A 20526-nucleotide genomic window follows, 5' to 3' on the forward strand; every position below is an offset into this window, starting at 1 on the left:
CTTCTCGGGTTTTAGTGTGAGGCCCGAAGATCTTATCGCCTGAAACACAGCTAGTAAACGGAGTAGATGCTCTTCAAATGTGGCCGAAAACACGATCAAGTCGTCAAGATACACTAGGCATGTTTGCCACTTAAGTCCCGAAAGCACAGTGTCCATCAGCCTCTGAAATGTTGCTGGCGCCGAGCATAAACCGAACGGAAAGACATTAAACTCATACAATCCGTCGGGAGCGACGAATGCTGTCTTCTCCCGATTCCTCTCATCCACTTCGACTTGCCAATATCCACTTTTCAAGTCCATCGATGAGAAGTAACGTGCGTTTCGTAGGCGATCAAGGGAATCGTCGATGCGAGGGAGAGGGTACACGTCTTTTTTGGTGACTTGGTTGAGCTTGCGATAGTCTATGTAAAATCGTAAGCTGCCGTCCTTCTTTTTGACAAGTACCACGGGGGAAGCCCAGGGACTCTGTGATGGCTGGATAACGTCGTCTCTAAGCATTTCGGCCCCCTGGCGCTGAATGGCTTCACGTTCTTTCGGAGCCACCCGGTAAGGATTTTGTCGAATCGGGTGAATTGAGTCGTCCGTGATAATCCGATGTTTTGTCAAAGGCGTTTGGCCGATCCGCGATTCTGAAGCAAAACAGTCTTGAAATTGATCTATGAGATGCAAAAGGCGGTCCCGTTCTGAAGAAGACAAATTTGGGCTCACATCTACAATGGTTACGGGTGTCTTGCACACGTATCTTTTCTATTGCAGCAAGCAGCAGTGCTGCGCATTTGGGAGGCTGTCGAAAAATGCCACAGTTGTGCCTTTCGGAATTTGCTGAGGCTCGTCGCTGAAGTTTGTCAGCAGCACTTCGGTATGCCCATTGACCAAGTTGACCAGCCCTCGAGCTATAGAAACACCTCGGCTGAGTACCAGGGTAACTGCCCGTTCGGCGACGCCATCGCCTGTATGCGCCACGTCGCATTTCACTTCAACAAGAGAGCATGATCGCGTAGGTAATGTCACCGTCTCATTGGCGATGCGTAAGGGCAATAGTGGTACTTGCGCATAACCAAGGTCTTCCTGGTTATTGGTGAAGGCAACGACGCTCTCACAAATGCTGATTACAGCCCAATGAAGACGCAGAAAGTCCATGCCCAAGATGAGGTCTTTGCAGCAGTCAGGGAGAATAACAAAGCTGCCAACAAATACCGCGTTTTCTATTCCTATCCGGGCAGTGCATTTCCCTGTCGGTGCCAGTAGCTGACCCCCAGCACTTCTTATTACTGGCCCAGTCCATTCACTTTTGACCTTGCACAGTGTGTCGGCCAGTGTCTGGCTAATAATTGAAAAATCCGCCCCGGTATCCACCAGAGCATGTACCTCCAGCCCATCTGTGGAAACGGCGAGGTCAGCGCTAACAAAGTTATCTGGGTTGCTCGTTTCTTTCGGCATTTGCGGCGGAAGTGCGGCAAGGTCGGCACTGTCAACTTCGTCGTCATGGCTGATCATCTGGTGCGGCATTTTCGGCGGTAACGTAGGTGGCATTTTTGGCGGTATTGCGGCAATGTCAATGTTAACGGCGGCGTCAGAAGCACGGGTTGTCGGCAATTGCGATGGTGGTGAGGGTTTTAACACTTTTCGACTGGTTGCAACCTCCCCTCGCGAGGTGGCGGCTGTTAGTTTCCCCGGCCAGGGCTAGGGGACCGCCATCCGCTAACAGCAGCATTGCTGCGACGCATCGGCGAATAACGTTGTGGCGATGGAGAGGAGCGGCGGCGGAAGCCCGGGGAGTCGGTTTCCCTGCTGACCGGAGGGTCGTCCTCAATGTGGACAGAGTCAGCGTCGAAGCGGCGGCGAGCAGAAGCAGGCAGAAAGGCTTGCCCTTCTTCGCGGTAGCGGCAGTACCGATATACATGACCAGGTTGTCCGCAGTAGAAGTAGAGTGGTCGGCTTTCATAACTGCGCCACCTGTCAGTTCGGCGCAGTTGAGAGCGCCTGGAAGGCGCCCGCTGAGGCCCCTGGAAGAACCGCGTCACCTGATGGCTCGGTGAGCTCAGTGAGCTCGGTGGGGCGTGGTCTGGAGGTGGGCGGCGAAGGGCCGCGGCATAGCTCTCGGGATGCAGCTCGTGGTAAGGTGCAGGAATGTCCGTCTTGTAACTGACCGGCTGGGGAGCGTGGTATGGTTCGGAAAGGCCCTCCGCGTCGTCGACTGGACGAGACTCGTTGCGTGGTGCAGACGGTGATAGGGCGCACCGAATTTCATTCCTCACAGCTTCCATGAGGTCTCCTGACGACTGAGCCTTCGCAGCCGTAATTCGCTGTAACTCTTCAAGGACAATCTCTCTAATGATGTCTCGAAGAGTGGTATTATCTGCTGTAGTCAGCGCCGCCATAGTCGTCGCGGCACAGTTGACAGGTCGGTTGTACTGGCGGCATCGGTCTTGGAGGGCTCGCTCTATAGCCGTAGCGTCCTTAATGAACTCACTCACGGTTTTGGGTGGGTTTCGTACCAAGCCGGCAAACACCTGTTCTTTGACACCGAGCATGAGATGCTGTAACTTCCTTGGCTCACTCATATCAGGGTCGGCACGGCGAAAAACGCGAGCCATGTGTTCCGAAAACATAGCCACGCTCTCATTCGGCTTCTGGACGCGCATTTCAAGCAGTCGTAGCGCATTGTCTCGTCGATCACGTCTCGCAAAAGTGTCCACCAGCTGGCGGCGGAAGTCATTCCATGTGGATAGGTTGGTCTCGTGGTTTTCAAACCACGTTCTTGCATTGTCCTGAAGGGCGAAATAAACATTGGAAAGCTTCTGGTCTGCGCTCCATTGATTTATCTTGGCCACTCGCTCAAACTGGTAAAGCCAGTCCTCCATCTTCGAACGCTTACCCGCGAAAGCACTCTGGCACCTTGGTGTTCTGTAGAGTCACCGGCGTAGGGTTGAGATGTGCCATTGCTTGGGAGACCTGGTGAACTTGGGCGTTTGAAGAGTCGTTCGGTAGATGGCTGAGCTCCGGGGATAGGCCTAAAAGACGGCGGCTAGCGCGATGTACCGGTTTGTCGATGTCTGGGATCCGCTGTGGACTGCCGGAAGGAGTCTTATGCATACCCCAGCGTGTTCCACCAGTGTCACGTCTCGATATAACGCCAAAGAGTGTCTAAGATAAGAATGTTTCAATAATCGACTGGAACGAGTCTTGCGCTCAAGCTTCCTCTTTCTTCCAGGCTCGCGCTTTTGTTCCCAGTCGTGATCTTTTGCATCCTCTTCTATGCGGCAATATAGTGGTGTCATCAGCCTAGAGTATGCAGTTAGAATTCTTGAAGTAGTTTGGAAGGTCATTAACATATATTATAAGGAGAAGGAGTGGTCCCAAGATGGACCCCTGGGGAACACCACAGTTAATAACGGCTGGGTTAGAAATAGCATTAGAATATTGAACAACTTGACGTCTGTCAACAAGGTAGCGGCGTATTAGAGATAAAGGGGTGTCACAAATTCCCAAAGATTCCTGTTTTTGAAAAGGAATGTTATGGTTAATAGTATCAAATGCTTTTGTAAAATCAATAAATGCTGCTCCAGTGAACTTACCATTATCTAATGATCGCTTAATAAAATCTGGCAATTCAATTAGTGCACGTTCAGTAGAATAATTTGGCCTGAAACCAAACTGATGATGTGTAAGAAGATTGAATTTTATGATGTAGTTATTTGCGAGTTACCACAAGTTTCTGAAATACTTTGCTAAAGAAAGGCAGTATTGTTATTGGGCGATAATTTACCATTTCGGTCACCTTTTTAAACAAAGGTACTATTTTGCCTCGCTTAAGTTGATCAGGAAAATGCCACTACTAAACATGGAATTAATGTTATGTGCAAGGACGTGAGAAATGATAGCAGCAACGAGTTCGATCTGCTAAGGACGAATGTTGTCTAACCCAGGACCACAATTTTTCATTGACATTAAAACAAGGCACACTTCTTCAGGTGATGTTGGGCGTAGATGGAAAGAATGAGAACAACGAGTGATATGAGGACCCTGAGATGAGTGTGCAGAGCTATTCTGAGAAAACTGTAAGCTGAAGGCATTATCGAAGTCAGTGGGATTTGAAAGAAACGTTAGCTCCGTCACTAATATTAGAAAATGGGGGCTGTGAATTACACTGATTTAGGAATTCTTTGATGAGTTTCCAGTGTTTCGGATTGTTATTGCCATTTTTAATAACCTGATCTTGGTAGTAACTACGTTTGGCTGCTTTCATCACTGCAGATATGTGATGGGAATACGTCTTGAATCATTTTAAAAGGGTTGTATTGATACGTGGCAAAGTAAAGCCGCTAGATTAGTCCAAGTGGACACCGCACACAGCACAAAGAAATACAGCAGCGTCAACCGGGCACCAACCGACACTGCTCGAACGTCAACTTCACCAAAACTCACGAGATTATTCTTCGTCCTTACGCAGATATCAGTGCATTCACCGCCTAATCTAGCACTATCCCGCCGGCTGAAAGCACCGTCCCGGTGCGTACTAGCGCCCAAACCAGGTTCCGTGTGTACGGCTTGAGGTGTGCAACATGGACCGTCTCGGTGCGTAGTGTAGAGGTATGCGTTGCAGGGTGCAGGGGGGCAATGTTGTATGGCACTGGAGTCACTTGTCGTAAAATGCGGTAGGGTCCTGTATAACGGCGCAAAAGTTTTTTCGAGAAGCCAACTCGGCGAGCTGGGATCCAAAGTAGCACGAGAGAGCCGCACGAATACTGGATGTTGCGATGACAGGAATCATACCGACGTTTTTGGGAATACTGGGAGGCTGCACGTCGGTTGCGAGCAACAACGCGGGCAGCATCAGCTCGGGCTATGGCATCACGAGCATATGAGCTGGCAGTGGCGACAGAATGGAGCAGGCTGTCAAAATGAAGCAGAGGTTCACGGCCGTATAGAAGATAGAAGAGGCAGTTGCCGGTAGTGTCGTGATGCGACGAATTGTATGCAAATGGCACAAATGGCAGCGTTATGTCCAGTCGCGGTGGTCATCAGAAACGTACATAGACAGCATGTCAGTTAATGTCCGCTTAAGGCGTTCAGTAAGCCCGTTCGTCTGTGGATGGTAGACAGTCGTGAAAGAATGACGAACGTTGCACAATCGTAGGATCTCGTCGACTATGCGCGCAAGAAAGCAACGGGCACTGTCAGTAAGCAGTTGGCGGGGAGCTCCATGGACGAGTATAACGTCGTTGAGGAGAAAAGCAGCGACATCAGTTGCACAACCGGTTGGTATTGCTCGTGTGACCGCGTAGCGTGTGGTGCAATCAGTGTTCACCGCAATCTATTTGTTCCCCGATGCGGACAGTGGAAAAGGCCCTAGAAGATCCAGACCCACTCGAGAAAATGGGTCTATGGGGATGTCGAATGGCTGCAGAAGTCCAGTTGATAAAACTGATTGCTTTTTCCGGCGTTGACAGCGGTCACAATCAGCCACGTAGCGGCGGCCTGCGCGGTATAGGCCTGGCCAAAAGAACCGACGGCGCACACTGTCGTATGTGCGAGAGACGCCTAGATGACCCGCTGTGGGAACGTCGTGAAGCTGTTGAAGGACGACTGTGCATAGGTGCTGAGGGACTTTAGGTCTCATGGCCCCTAGGACTACTAGGAGCCATCAGATCGCATATTGTGCCGGTATAAGGTGCCGTCGTAGAGCACAAACAAACGAAGGGAAGGGTCATGGTGATCGGTGCTGAGGCGAGTGATAATTTCGTGAAGCTGAGGGTCATGGCGTTGCTCACGGCGAATGTTGGAAAATTCAGAAATAGAGAGCCCGCAAGCGTCATAGTCACATTCAAGCTGGCTTGGCGGGTAGACCGGATGACGGGACAGGCGATCGGCATCTCGATGTAACTGGCCATATTTATAAACTACTGAAACAGTTTACCCCTGAAGGCGCCAGGCCCAACGTCCAAGGCGGTCAGTAGTGTCTTTGAGTGTGGAAAGCCAACACAATGCGTGGTGGTCAGTGACTACTGTGAATGGCCGCCCATACAAGTAAGGGCGGAACTTCGTAATGGCTCAAACTAGGGCTAAGCACTCACGTTTTGTGATGGAATAATTCTGTTCAGCAGTAGAGAGGAGTCGGCTGGCATAGGCGATGACGCGAGAGGAACCGAGCTGACATTGTGCGAGAACGGCACAAATTCTATGACCACTGGCGTCGGTGAGTACTTCTGTGGGCGCTGACAGATTGAAGTCAGTTAACACTGGCGGACCGGTGAGGTGGCCAATAAGAGCTACAAAGGCGGCCGATTGTTCGTGGCCCCTGGAAAAGGAGACCTCTTTTTTCAGAAGCTGCGTGAGTGGACTGTCGACTTCCGCGAAGTTTGGTACAAATCCCTGGAAATATGAGCAAAGTCCGGGGAAGCTACGCACGTCGCTGCTGGATTTCGGTATAGGAAAATCGCTCACAGCGCGCATTTTGTCGGCGTCCGGCTGGATGCCATGTGTTGACCAAGTGTTCTGGGACCTTGAGTTCCCGGCGACCAAACCTAGACTTCTTGGAGTTGGACTGAACGCCAGCTCGTCGGAAGACGCGAAGAATAGCCGGAACATGATGGAGGTGGCCCTCAAATGTTGATGAAAATACAATGACGTCATCGAGGTAGCACAGACATGTGGTCCATTTGAACCCGCGTAGTAAGAAGTCCATCATGCGCTCGAAGGTCGCAAGGGCATTACATAATCTGAAAGGCATCACCCTTAATTGGTAGAGGCCATCCGGGGTGACAAAATCCGTCTTTTCACAATCCCTTTCATCAACAGAGATCTGCCAATATCCAGAACGGAGATCGATGGAGGAAAAGTAGTTGGCACCATGCAGGCAGTCGAGGGCTTCATCGATCCTTGGAAGAGGGTACACGTCTTTGTTATCTTGTTTAGGAGTAGATAATCTACGCAAAACCTCCAGCTGTTGTCTTTCTTTTTGACGAGTACTACCGGAGACGCCCAGGGGCTGCTCGACGGCTCAATAATGTTGCTGGCCAACATTTTCTCCATTTTTGTCTAAATAATCCAGCGTTCGGAAAGCGCAACTCTGTAAGGCCGTCTGTGAATAGGACGGGCATCTCCAGTATCGATGCGATGTGTGACGACGGACGTTTGGCCCAGGGATCCGTGACCGAAATCAAAAATGTCGCTGTATGAGCGCAAAAGGCGGGCGAGGGCGCTGACATATTCGGTACGCAGGTCAGAGGCAACCATGGCTGAGATGCGGTCCTCTGGACTATGTGAAGGGACAGGTTGTGTAGGTACCTCGGAGTGATGGTCGGAAAGCACTGCAGAAATAGTAAATCTGGACAAAGGTGACAGCTCGGCAAGGAAAATGCCCTCCGGGAGAACTTGCGAAGACATGTTGAAGTTGTGTACGGGAATGTAGTTGAGGATATTCTCGACGTCTACAATGTTATGAGGTAGGACGATGTTGCGCTGTAGAGTGACGGCGGTGATGGGGTTGACAACGTAGTCGCCGTCAGGAAGGGAGGGAAAAGGTGACATGGGCACGTATACTGCCGCCTCGGGAGGTAGGCGAGTAAATGTACTGGAGCGAAGGCGAGGCTGGGAATGGTGAGAACTAGAGTCGTGAACATAATGGGGCAGGGCTAGGCACAGAAGCCCGGAGGAACAGTCAATGAGAGCGGAATGGGCTGTTAAAAAGTCGGCCTAAAATCACGTCTTGAGGACAAGTAGTAAGGACGGCGAAGAGCACAGGGACGTGGGGTCGGCGATGCTGACGCGCGCCGTGCACATTCCGATTATGATAGCATGTTTCCATCAGCAACACGAACTGTAGAGGTGCTAGCAGGTGTAAAAATTTGTTTGAAGCGCTGGCGGAACGACGAACTAAGACTGAAAATGGGCACCAGTATCAATAAGGGCAGAAATGGAGACTCCGTCCACAAGAATGTCAATGAGGTTACGTCTGGGTATGGGGGTCAGTTCCGAGTTGAGAGTCCGGGTCGGTAATGCAGCGTCACTTAGGGGCGCTGCACTCGCTGTTTTCGGGAGTAGTTGCCGACCTATAATGGGGAGGAACTGCTACGAGGCACCGGTGAGCGAAATCGACGAGCCAGTGGGGATGGAGATCGGCTGGAGTGACGGGCAGTGGGGCGGTTTCGTTGCGAGGCTGATCTGTTTGAGGAAGATAATATTCAGGTCCATCATAGGCGGGGCGGGGCTCCTATGGTTGGGCAGGGAAACGTCGAGGTCCATTGTAGTATGACGGTCGGCGTTTTAATAAGAGCGAGGGGCGAAAAAGGTACGGCTACAGCGATAACGAGATGTGTGGCCGGCGCGACAGCAAATGAAGCAAATTGGCCTGTCGTCTGAGGTGCGCCACTCTGTAGGATTTCGGCTAAGGCAGCGACGTGGGGAAGCCTGGCTGGCGGTAGCAGCAGCCACTACAGGGACAGGGTGTGTTGGTGACGGTGGCTCCACGGGGCTGGAGGAGAGGCCGACTTTAGCAAGTTCTTGGCGAACAACGGCCTGTATCATCGCCATGGTGTCAGGCGGCGGAGATGTGAGTGGTGCATGAGCGAAGGCGTCGAGTTTTCTTCAAATGATCCGAGTGATGTTCGCTGGATGAGAAGGCTTTTGCAAAGGCGCCAGGTCAGCGCAGGATGATGTGGCTGCTGTGTTCGGAAGGCGCTCAAAGCGATGTAGGAGACGGCGTCGTTTAGCCTGCTCAAATTTTCGACAGACTTGAAGTACCGAGTCAACGGTAGAACAATCCGTACAAGAGGATATTGAACGCATCATTCGCTATACCCTTGAGAATATGCCCTATCTTGTCACTTTCTGACATGGAGCTGTTCACCATGCGGCATTACGAAAGCACGTCTTGTATATTGTCACGTAGTGGTGACAAGGCCGTACACACCAAAAGAAGACATAGGCTTGATGGTACTGAAATGAACTATTTATTGGGCTGACTTGCGCCCGCACAAGGACTAAGCAACTCGGCGGCGGCGATAGCAACAAACGTGCTGGTCGATCGTCGAAGAAAGAATGCCCGTCGCACTCGTCAACGCTCAATTTAAAGGCTACTCAGAAGAATCTAGATAACGTCGCAAACAGCTACCAGCACAGTCTGGAACATTGTGGAAAGAGACACACGAGTGGCCGGAACCTTCAAGACAGATTTCGGTGCATCTTGCGCTACAACGAAACTGATAAAGGTGTGACTCACGACATCGAGCATTAGCAAACAAAGATTGCGTAACTGATACGCGGTCTAGAATCAGAGTGATATGCCTGTATGCCGGCGGCTGTTAAAAATACAACAAATACAGTTTTGAAGGTTTTGCGACAATATATGCAAGGTAGGACTCCGTGGGGGATTTGGTGCGAGTAGAAAGTTCTGTTTTTGCTGCGAGAGCCTGCCCAATCGGCTTCCCGAACAAGTCCTGAAGCTTTTGTTTACAGATTTTCCAGGTCACTAGCTCTTGCTCGTGAGTTTTGAACCGCGTCCGAGCTGTTCCCGCGAAACAGAAGATTATGTTCGTCAGCATAATGGTCGCGTCCCAGTGGTTGTTTCTGCCGCAGCGCTCGTACTCATCTAGCCAGTCGTCAACGTCCGGCTTGTCTTCGCCATTAAAGATGGGAGGGTGGCGGATCTTCGTGAGTACCACTGGCTGAGCCGATGTTGCTGCGATGGTAGGGGCTGCCTCGGAGGTCATAGTGGTCGTTGCTGACGTCGTTATAAGCCAAGGTAGGTGGCGGCCACTGCGCAAATCCAGCGTTTTCAGTGCTATTTTCCTCTTATATTCGCCACTGCGCAAATCCAGCGTTTTCAGTGCTATTTTCCTCTTATATTCTATTGTGTGCGCACAGGGAGGTTCAGTCTCCTCCACCAAGATTATACGTGGCAAGGTAAGGCCGAGAGATTAGTCCAAGTTGACACAGCACACCGAAATTCAGAAGCGTCCACCGGGCACCAACCGACATTGCTCGAACGTCGGCTTAACCAAAACTCACGAGATTCTTCTTCTTCCGCCCTTCTGCAGATATCAGTGCATGTACCGCCTAATGTAACTATATTAAACGGCTGCGATTTAAGTTTCTTGTGAAGGTTGTTTTTTTTTTCGTATGGACAGCGTAAAATGTCATAGGTTATCCAATGGTTTCGTTGGACAGAAAAACCATCAACGCTAGAGGAAACAGTTGTACAAGAACTAATGATATCTGAAGTTCTGAGGAAAATTTGTTGTGTGCTGTATTAGCGCTAGATTCATTGATGATACTTCCAGTCAGCATGCGATATAATGTCAGTAAAATTTTCACAGTCAAATGATTCTTTAACATATTTCCTGCCACTATTCACTTAACACTTTCAACGATTAGAAAAACAGGATAATCATCACCGCAACACCGCGGCGGGGCGAAAACGGCCCAGAAAATTAATTGTTGTCTGTTTTTCAGACCTGTGTCTAAAATAAAAGTTTGTTAGAGCGGCAATACTTCCACACTATGTTCTCGGCATATTTATATATCAAACTGCGAAAGCTTATATTTGCATAACGCTTCAATACAGACGTATACGATTGCGCTGATTTCAAGAAAACAGCGAACAATGAAATTTTCTGGAGACAAGTAATTTTTTTTATATTTCTTAAACTTTGTCCATCTATTCTCCTTCACTTCAGCTTTTGAAATTCATTGAAAACATATTGCATAATTTCATTGCGCTTGTAATTACTGCCACTCCAGTAACTCTCTTACGCAAGTCTTACGCATGGCGCAAGTTTCCGGATTCTGCATTTGTGAATCGCACATTATTTTTCAACTGGGGCATAGTATTGTATTTAGTCATTTATGTCTCGACGTTGCAAATCAGCTGGCATAGACAGTAGTGAATGATTCTGAAATTTGTACACGTGGTGTTCCTGATGCGCTTGTGGCATCTGGCAGCACGGAGGTTTTTCGAATTTTACCTTCACCAAAACACGGATTGCACAAAAATACGATTAAGTTCAATGAGCAGCAACGTATTCCAAATGTTATTAGTGAAATGAAGGAGTCGTGAAGGTCATGGTGAACTTCCTCATTAAAACAAAATGTTTCTTGGCTGCGATTGCTTATTTTAATCAATCGACGAAGCACATAGCCTTCATTCCTGTGCACAGTTTCTTTGTTTCTTTCATGCAGTCCAGTATATGTGGGCTGGCATGAAGTGTGAAGCACAGATTGAACGCACAGCAAAAGACCCAGTCTGTCCGTGTGAATTCCATCGTCTGAGATAGTCACGCGCATCCGGCTACAGATAGATTTGCTTTTTTGTGTGTTCGATACTTCACTTCACCACTGAAGCACCACGTTAATTCTGACACCATCTGGCGCAGCCCAATTTCTCATGTAGCAAAGGTTGTCGCGCCCGCGAGGGTGAAGCGGGCGCTCAAACCTCCCCGCCAGGCTACAGCGCCTTCTTCTTGCTTCCTTCTCCGCCATGTTATTGGCGTCTGGTTGCTGTGCGAACAAGGTGCAGATAGAATCACATGGGTTGAACAGCTACCCAAGAGGCACTGCACCGGCGGCATGATGTCATGAGGCTGCTCTTTAATTGGCCTGACGTGGCAACAATCTGCTAGAAGCGCGCCCGGAGCCCGCTCCGGAGCGGCAAGCGCAGCCTGGCAGACGATGCGTCTCTTCTTGCTCGGAAATATTTGTTTAGTCAGCATTACGAACGTTTCTACCTGCCCAGAAGTCGGGTTGTAAATATCGAAGGGTTGGTGCATTTTAATGCTGATTTAAGTGCGAAATTATCAGCGCGCGTGCCGGTGCTCCATAGGCACGCCAGCAGAAGCGACGGAGAGGATAGCCCCCAGAACATGTGCTGCCCCTGGCGGCTGCCTTCTTTTCCGGTCACACCACGGTCACACTAAGTGGCCGCGCGGTCCCATCAGCGCGGCCGCGCCGTCGGAGCACCTCTTTCTTCCACCGTGCTTCAAAACTTGGCCCGGATCGGTCCGAATGAGGGTTTGTGCGTTCGCAGGGCTGCCTCTCCTCGAAGCGGGGTTCGTCGCTGGCGATGGCGCGCCTGCGGTTCGCCTCGTGGCTCCTCCTGGTGGTGGTGGCGGGCGCCTGCGCTCTCGTCTGCCTGGCCAGCTCTGTGTGGGACGTGCGCAGCTACCTACAGTACCGCACCACGGTGCTGTTCGAGCAGCAGTCGCTGTCGGGCATCGCCTTCCCCGCCATGACCATCTGCAACGAGAACGGGTGAGGCTGGGCTCCTTAATGCTACCACTCGTAAACCTCTCGATCAGGCCCGCATATCAAAATCTGGCAGTTCAATTCGGTCTTAATTGTGGGTGTTTACGGACAGTGGCTACGCCCATGGTTTCAAACTTTGAAAAGGGTGGTCCGGTTTTAACCGACAAACAGAGATGAACAACCTAAAAAAAAAAGCGGAATCGGTTAGAATCGAAAAACGCCGGTTTTTGGCATATTTATGCTAGTTTAGGACCCATTCTTGACAAGAAGCTTCAGATTTCTTTCCTTTCAGAATACAAATGGGGGCAACAAGCATTCAAAGGGGAGGTTGGGTGGAAACGGGGTGGAGAGGCTTTATGCGCTGCAGAGCAGGCCGCCGAAACATACCAGCTTGCACCTTCGTTTGTTGTAGCAATGAAAAATTCCCTGAAAGCTGTAAGTCAGCTTCTTCCCAAAACTTGTTTTCTAATAAAAAAAAAAACTGATCCTAGACAACATTCTCGTATTATTCGTGGAAGTAATAGTAGACTTGATTTGACTCATGACTGTAGAGTTTGGGTTGTTAATTGTTCGGCTCGTGGGTAGCCAGCCTTGAAGTTTCTTTTGTTCAACACAAAAAAAGGTAATGTTTGCTATGGTGCAGGGCCCCACATCACCAGTAAAACGTCTGGCTCCTTCTATTTCCTGCCTAGTGTTTACTGGGATTCATACTAATGTCATTTGGCAACATTACTAATTTTTCAGACATGATGAAACACGTTCAGCAATTATCGCCACCTTCAACTTCTTTTACCATGCAAATAGGCGCCAAACACCAATTTCAATATAGTTAAAATTGCTAAAGTCATCATCATCATCATCAGCTTGATTATACCCACTGCAGGGCGAAGGCCTCTCCGATATTTTTCCACTTAACCCGCTTCTGTGCTAGCTGCATCCACGTGACCCCTGCGAACTTCTTAATCTCATCCGCCCACCTAACTTTCTGCCGCCCCCTGCTACGCTTTCCTTCCCTTGGAATCCAGTTTGTTACCCTAAGCGACCATCGGTTATCCTCTCTTCGCCCTACATGTCCGGCCCATGTCCATTTCTTCTTCTTAATTTCCACTAGAATGTCGATAACTTGAGTTATTTCTCTGACCCACTCTGCACGCTTCCTATCTCTTAATGTTACCCCAACCATTTTTCGTTCCATAGCCCTCTGGGTTGTCCTCAACTTAAGTAGAACTATCTTTGTTAGCCTCCACGTTTCAGCGCCATAGGTGAGTACACTGAATTGCTGAATAACATCCGACAAATTTTCAAAAACTAAACACCGTGGAGTACACGGTCCACCTGGCACCTGAGAAAAAAAATGTTAGTGAAACCGATACAATAGAAAAACTTCATACACACGGCTTCAAACACAGTAAGAGAAAAAAATAAAAAGAAGTGCTTCTGAGAAGGCATTAATGACAATATACAGTCTCCCTTGAAGAACTGCAGATTGGGCTAGTTGGCCTAGCTTCACAATAATGGTTTAACAGCGCACAACAGACACAGACCCAGAAAGAGACGAGACACACGAACCAGAGCTGAACTTACAACTGAATTTTTTGTTGGGAAGAATCACGTCATATATACGTGCACGAAGGAACAGCGCACATGTGCTAGGTCAATGACCTCAAGTGTTGGTAAAAAGGAAAAAGTATTTCTAAAGCACGAGTGCATCTGCAGAACTACTACCCACTATGCGGCACATTCATTTCCAGAAGAGATGATTAAGAGATGATTTCACGGAAGGCGTACTCACGCACCCTTTACTGTTTCTGTCAATGTGAAAGGCTTGGGCTACTTTTCTAGTGCACTGGTGAGAATGAACGAACAACCTTACACTTCAATCAAGCTAAAGATCAAGCAGGTTTTAGGAAAGGGTACTCGGTAATCAGCAAAGGGTACTATCGATCATGTCCATATGCATGAACCAGGTGTTAGAAAAAAGCTCAGAATATAACCACCCCAGTACTGTTCGCAGCGTTCTTAAGCCGGAGGCACACTGCGGAAACACAACGAACACATCAACCGAACAGGTTCACCAAACAAGCCGCCAACAAGTTTCCGAACCAACTTGTTCCCCAACAGCGTTTTACCTCAATGTGACACTGTTCGGCAACCAAATCAAGCAGGAAACAGTATCCGTCAACGCTGTTTGGCCTGTTCGCGGGCCGGGCCATTTTCCGGGCGACAACACACCAACCAAAGCACTTATATTTGAGCTGATTGACTCATTCCTGCACATTTCTTACTTGCAGGTACATTTTTTTTTTTTTTTGCAGAACGTTTTCTTGCAAACCCTTTCACACGTTGTGGCCTCTTGCAGGCAGCGCATGCAGACGAGCGCTCACGCTGCGGCGGTCATGAGCAGTCGCGCCAGATTACTCCGGCCGCTCAAACCGGCGCTTCGTGGGGATTGTACGTACATGCTTCAATGTGAACATTGGTCGAGTGCACTTCACTATAGCCAAAACTATACTCAATTGACATTTTAATTCACTAAAACTTTTGAAGACTACCGCAGACGGCGCGCCGATGGTCCGCGACGCGTTGTCCGTCGCCGCAGCCAGAACCAGGGAGTTGTTAGCCGGCCGAGTAGCGCTGCTTGGTTCGATGCAGTTTACGTTCGTGTAAAAAAAAGGTTGCTATAAGAAGGACTGCCTGCTATGCTTGTGCAACAGCAGCATGCCTGCACAAAGCGCGGAACTTCGGCAACGGCGCCTCTCGTGGGTGGGGATGAAATGCGCTGCTGCCTGCCTGCCGTACACGTCGCTAGGCCTGGCCCATTTCGGCGGACGGCACTCCCGATTCCTGAACAGGTCAACGGCCTCAAAATTGTAATAAAGGTTTGTATTTTTTTTTGTTATCGCTTTACAGGGAAGCCCATCTTAGTAAAATACATGAATAAGACGTGCGTTTTGGCGGGCCGTACTTACCACAAGTAGCACCGGCGACTGCTGCCGGCCGCTAGTAACATTGGTCGGCGGACCGGTTCGCACCAGCGCTTCGTGATAATTGTACGCGCATCTTGCGATCTAAGCAGTCGTCGATTTCAGTTCACTGTAGTTAATTCTATACTCGATGACCATTTTTATTCGTTAAAATTCGAGAATTTTATCCACAATTAGCAAATTTGTACAAGAGAAAGCAGCGCTCAAGGCGGTGCACGAAAGAGGTGCCTCAGTGCGATGCAAGCAAAAGCCCACAGACATTTACGTGCTGTTAAGATCGAAGGCTCCACGCGGCCGACGGCGCGGAGGCGGCTCCGTGCACGGTTAGCTCCATCGTAGCTAAAACACTGTGGTACATGTAAGGCAACACCTCGGTATTTCGCCGCGCGCCAGACAACAACTTCTACTCGACTGCCAGTCGAGTCTTGGTTCTCACGGCTTGGATCAAGGCCGGAGACTGATGATGAACACGTATGACGTGATCGGATCAGCGAAGCTTGCGTGGGCGAGCTGTATGGTTGTGCGGTGAGAACGCCGACTCGACGTCCGGTCCAGGAATTCCACTCGTGCTGTGTTGCAAGCCAAGGTGGTGTTCTACCGGACTCGCGTTCTCACGGTCGAGGCCTGGGACTGTGAATCCCGATGCACCCACCCGGCGCCAGTCAAGAGTGAATTGTGGCCCGTGATTGCAAGAAGCCGCAACATCCTCTTCGAGATCATCGACCATGTCGAACATGCGACTCCTGGACAGGTGTGCAGATAAATAAAAATAAAATAAAATGAAATGTAGATAGATCTCATATAGTGTCTTGTCTGACGTAAGCCTCTCTCCATTCCTCCAAACCTCACAAATGTTTCACAGGCCCGCGTATAGTGTCCGAAATTGGGCGAAATTGTAGCGAAATGGGCGGCTCCTGACATCGGCGCCGACACGAGCAGCAAGATTCCGCGGTGTGACACGGCGTTGCCAAACTGTCGAAGAACAAGTCCGCGAGCACTGTTGACGGGAGGCGACATCTTTCTGATTAGTTCGTGTTGGAGTGATGTGACAGTGTCGCCAACACTACGCGAACACGCTGTTGATGGACCGAGTTCACCAACTGTTTCCGCAGTGTGACTTCGCCTTTAGAGCAAGTATTCACAGACTTGAATTGGGAGCAGTTAGGGATAAAGGTGGGTGGAGAATACCTCAGTAACCTTCGATTCGCTGATGACAATGACATTGTCTTGCTAAGTAACTGCAGAGGGGATGATCTGCAAAGAATCATTGATGACCTACACAGAAAAAGCAGAAAGGTGGTCTTAAAAATCAATATGCAGAAGGCTAGGATAATATTCAACAGCCTATAGGGAAGGAAAATGTTTTTAATAGGTAGAGAAGCACTGGAATTCATAGATGAGTATGTCTACTTAATTAGGACAGGTAGTAACTATAGATCCGGATCATGAAGGAGAAGTAACTATAGGAGAATATTATTGGGATGGAGTGCATTTGGCAAATACTTGCAGATTATGACTAGCAGCTTACCGGTATCGGTCAAGAGGAAAGTACATAACAGTTGCATCTTACCTGTGCTCACCTATGGGGCTGAAACTTGGAAGCTAACGAAAAGGGTTCTACTTAAGTTGATGACAACGGAAAGGCTACGTAGCTCAAAATGGTACGTGTAACGTTAAGAGATAGGAAGCGTGCAGAGTGGATGAGAAATAAGTTAATGACATTCTAGGGGAAATCAAGAACAACTGAACAAAGAGGACAACCAAAGCTAGCTTAGGATATCAAGTTTAATTCCGAAGGAAAGAAAGCATAGCAGGAGGCGACAAAAGGTTAGGTGGGTGCATGAGGTTAAGTAGTTTGCAGGGGTCAAGTTGATGCAGCTAGCACAGGACAGGGCCAATTGTAGAAATATGGGAGAGGCCTTCGCCCTACAGCGGATATAATCCAGTTGATGACGGGGGGCAAGTGGCCGTCTGTAGTCGTCACTGCCGTAGTTCTGTTTTACAGAACCGAGGAGTACGTCCTCGGTTCCATGTAACTACTATTTTGAAGAAATTCGAGTAAAAACTCATCAGAAAAGTATGCGAAGCAAAATGTATCAAGATGCATTCGTCTCTTGAGTTAGCAAGTGAAACTTGGGTCGCCTTATCCGATAACCTGAGGAGTTTAACTATCCTGATAGGAAGCTTTTCCACACATGCCAGCGTGCTAGTGTTCTTATTTACTTTGCCAAGGTCAGCTTCCCTGCAGAGAGGAACCACGTTTATGTCGGTTCACAACGTTTCCTTGTTCAAAGTATGATTTCCTGCTCTTGTTACTTCACGGTATAAATCGAAAAAGTGACGCTGGTTCATTGCTGTAGAAATAGCACTACCGCTTAACCGAACTCTCACGAGAGTGGCTTGTTGGGCGAGTTGTTTTGAACATTATTTTAAAACAGCGCTAGAACACAGACGTATTGAAAAAGACAAACGCCTATTGCGATGATGTGTGTTTGTCAACAAGCAGTGCAATATGTTTGTCTCTTTCTATCTGTCTGAGTTTAGCGCTGTTTTAAAATAATGGAATTTTTTACTTCAGATTCGGGGAAGGCTACAAAGCATTCCTTCAAACTCGTGGATAGATGTTTGCACGGGCCGAGCCCGACCAGCCATGGATTTTTTTTTACCCAATGAGATGGGAGGGTGACATCGAAATCCAGCCCTCCAGGACGCTTGGAACTTGAGCAAGACCCGCTGCCCAAAGCCACGCAGGCACAATATTTGGATAAAAGCTGTAGAAAAATGGAAGATTGGGCGAGGTGGTGGTGATACATAATGACAAGTAATCTAAGCAGCGCAGACGAGAGAACAAGGAACAGAATAGACGAACATGGCGCCTGTCTTCTGTTCCTTGTCCTGTCGTCAGTGCTGTTTAGATTTTGTTACATTCGTTGGGTTTGGATGGAAGCTTACGACTTTGTAAGAATGTTTGAAGTGTCCCTACATTTTTATATAACGATGACCAGCTAAGAAGAAGTGCTTTTATGCATGCCACCAAGGTGAGAGTATCACCTGTCTCGCATACTCTTAAACCGTCTGCCAGGTCCGACCGAGAGGAAGGCTTGGGAGAAGAAAGCTTCAAGGGCTTGCGTGATACCTATTCTCTCTGACGCGCAACGCTACCCTTCAGCGCTTCACTGTCAGAGACTGACTCAATATTATTTGAGGCAGCGCTTCAGGAAATACATAGACAGGATATTTTCCCCCTTCCTGTCTATGTGTTTCCTGATGCGCTGCCTCATAATCAAGACATGTTATGTCTATGGTGCTCTAGCTGGCAGGCTGAAATTATGAAACCACTGCATGAACGCCTGATTCTACTTAGCCATTTGTGGAAAGGAAGAGGCCGCCTCTCTTCGCTCGGATTTGGCCAAGGCCAGTAACTTACACTTCATATGAGGTAACAGATAAGCACAAAGCAAGCAAGAGTACCATGGACTTTGCCCCCCCCCCCCAAGTAGCACACATTAGGTGGCCAACCTGGGGCCCGTATGGGCAAGTTGGGTTTGGGTAACCACAATTACACTGATGAGGGCCCCCTTTAGGGATCAAGCGCATCCATCTGGGCATCATATAGGCGTGGAAATGGCTAACTGATTACATATTCTCACATCTGGCCCTCAAGGGTCCCGCTTGGGAAATTTTAGGGCCGATGCAAATAAAATTTGGGCTCTGTGAAGGAAAAGCCTGGACTAATCTAATTGGGGCTGCCCACTCAAAAGCCGAACATGTCCAGCATGGGCCGCGGCGGGGCTAAACACGGGTACGCCCGCACATTGCTTACATGGGACCCTTGAGGGGTACTTGAGAGAAGGTCAGACGAAAATGTGGAATTCATGCAAAAAATTCCTGGGCTGCCCCAAATAGGGCTGCCCACCAAAAGCGTAGATAATTTCCGCATGGCCGTTAATGGGGCAGGCAAGTACTCCTTCACGCTGCTGCCCGCATCGGTCTCTTGCGGGGCAATTTAGGGCAGATGCGATGCAAATTTGCGCCTAAATCAAATAGAAGACGGGCCAGTCCTATTGGGGCCGCCCATTCAAAAACCGAATAGGTCCCGCATGGTTTGCGGCCGGGCTGAAAAGCGAGCACACCCCCACGCTGCCCACACGGGTATTTTTTGGGGTACTTGCGGGAAAATGCAACATATATTCATAGTCTATGCGGTAAAAATACGATCAGCCCAATTGAGGCGGCCCATGAAAGGCCGCAGTGAGCCACAAATTGGCCGTAGGTGGGCTTCCCGCTCTGAAACGGCTCCACCCTATCTTTACGGCACCATTTTATTTATGTAAATTATGTTATACCGGCCACTAATTGCCTCTTCTGGAGGTTTCACATAACTGTCCTAAGCACATCTATGCCATGAATAAAGTTAATTATGCAGTATCGACAGAAAATATGCAACAGTGACTGTTCCGCTTTAGGAGTATGTACTGAACGACCTCCAAATGTTTCCCGTGGCATTACTATTCTGCACGCAGCACCGAAATAAATATTCAGACAAACATGTTGCGGGGGTGATGTGGACCAGACCACATTATTGTAGTGTTGGGAATAAATTAATCTCATGTTACTGAGTGTCGCGTACAAGCAAAAAAAATAGTGCTTATTGTTTCACACTTCACGATTGGAACTTATGCAGCCCCGAAAATTCCAAATTCAACCCATGAGGGCAGCATGTGGGTCAGCCCGAAACGGACTGGCTTTCGCAAATCCCACGCCTGTACAATTCAGGTATTGGAGGGCTTAATTGAGTTAAAAATTAAAACCTTGATCAATGGGATGGCACTGCCTGCACGAACGTGGGACCCATTAATGATTCTGGTGTGCTGCCCACATCCGTCTACCTGGGCTGAATGCGGGCAGCCCTATTTGGGCTGCCCACACGGATACATATTGGGATCGATCGCGGCAAAATTGGGCAGCCCACGCGGGGCCCCTCTGTGTACGTGTTGCAAATCCCGGACGGGGCCCGTATGGGCTGCCCTCACGGGCCCAACGCGGGCCTCCAAGTCATAGCCCACTTTGTGCTACCTGGGCCCGTGACCATGTGCAGACGACCGGCTAGAACCCCCCCCCCCCCCCACGCACACACACAGACACATTGAGGGCAGCTGTCGTTAGGAAAGCTGTTTGAAAAATACTACCACGCAGCGGGCAGACCACGCACTCTTAGTTCAGCTGGTCCAAGGCCGGACTCAAGCAGCGACTATGGCTGGTGTTATGAGATCTCTCTGATGCGCCAGGTGGAGACATG

At 49.2% G+C, this 20526-nt stretch overlaps 1 protein-coding gene across 1 annotated transcript in view; it reads left to right on the forward strand.

The window, feature by feature from the left end:
- The window catches only part of LOC146194326 (uncharacterized), a 441606-nt gene that overhangs the window by 273648 nt on the left and 147432 nt on the right, over positions 1 to 20526 (forward strand). Inside the window, exon 12 of the mRNA XM_084596527.1 lies at positions 12026 to 12249. Within this exon, the coding sequence (XP_084452653.1) occupies positions 12026 to 12249 (224 nt within the window). The remainder of the gene's footprint in view (positions 1 to 12025; positions 12250 to 20526) is intronic.

The sequence above is a fragment of the Amblyomma maculatum genome, chromosome 3 (genome assembly GCF_055883805.1).
Source record: "Amblyomma maculatum isolate TAMU_Amacu chromosome 3, ASM5588380v1, whole genome shotgun sequence".
Lineage (NCBI taxonomy): Eukaryota > Metazoa > Arthropoda > Arachnida > Ixodida > Ixodidae > Amblyomma > Amblyomma maculatum.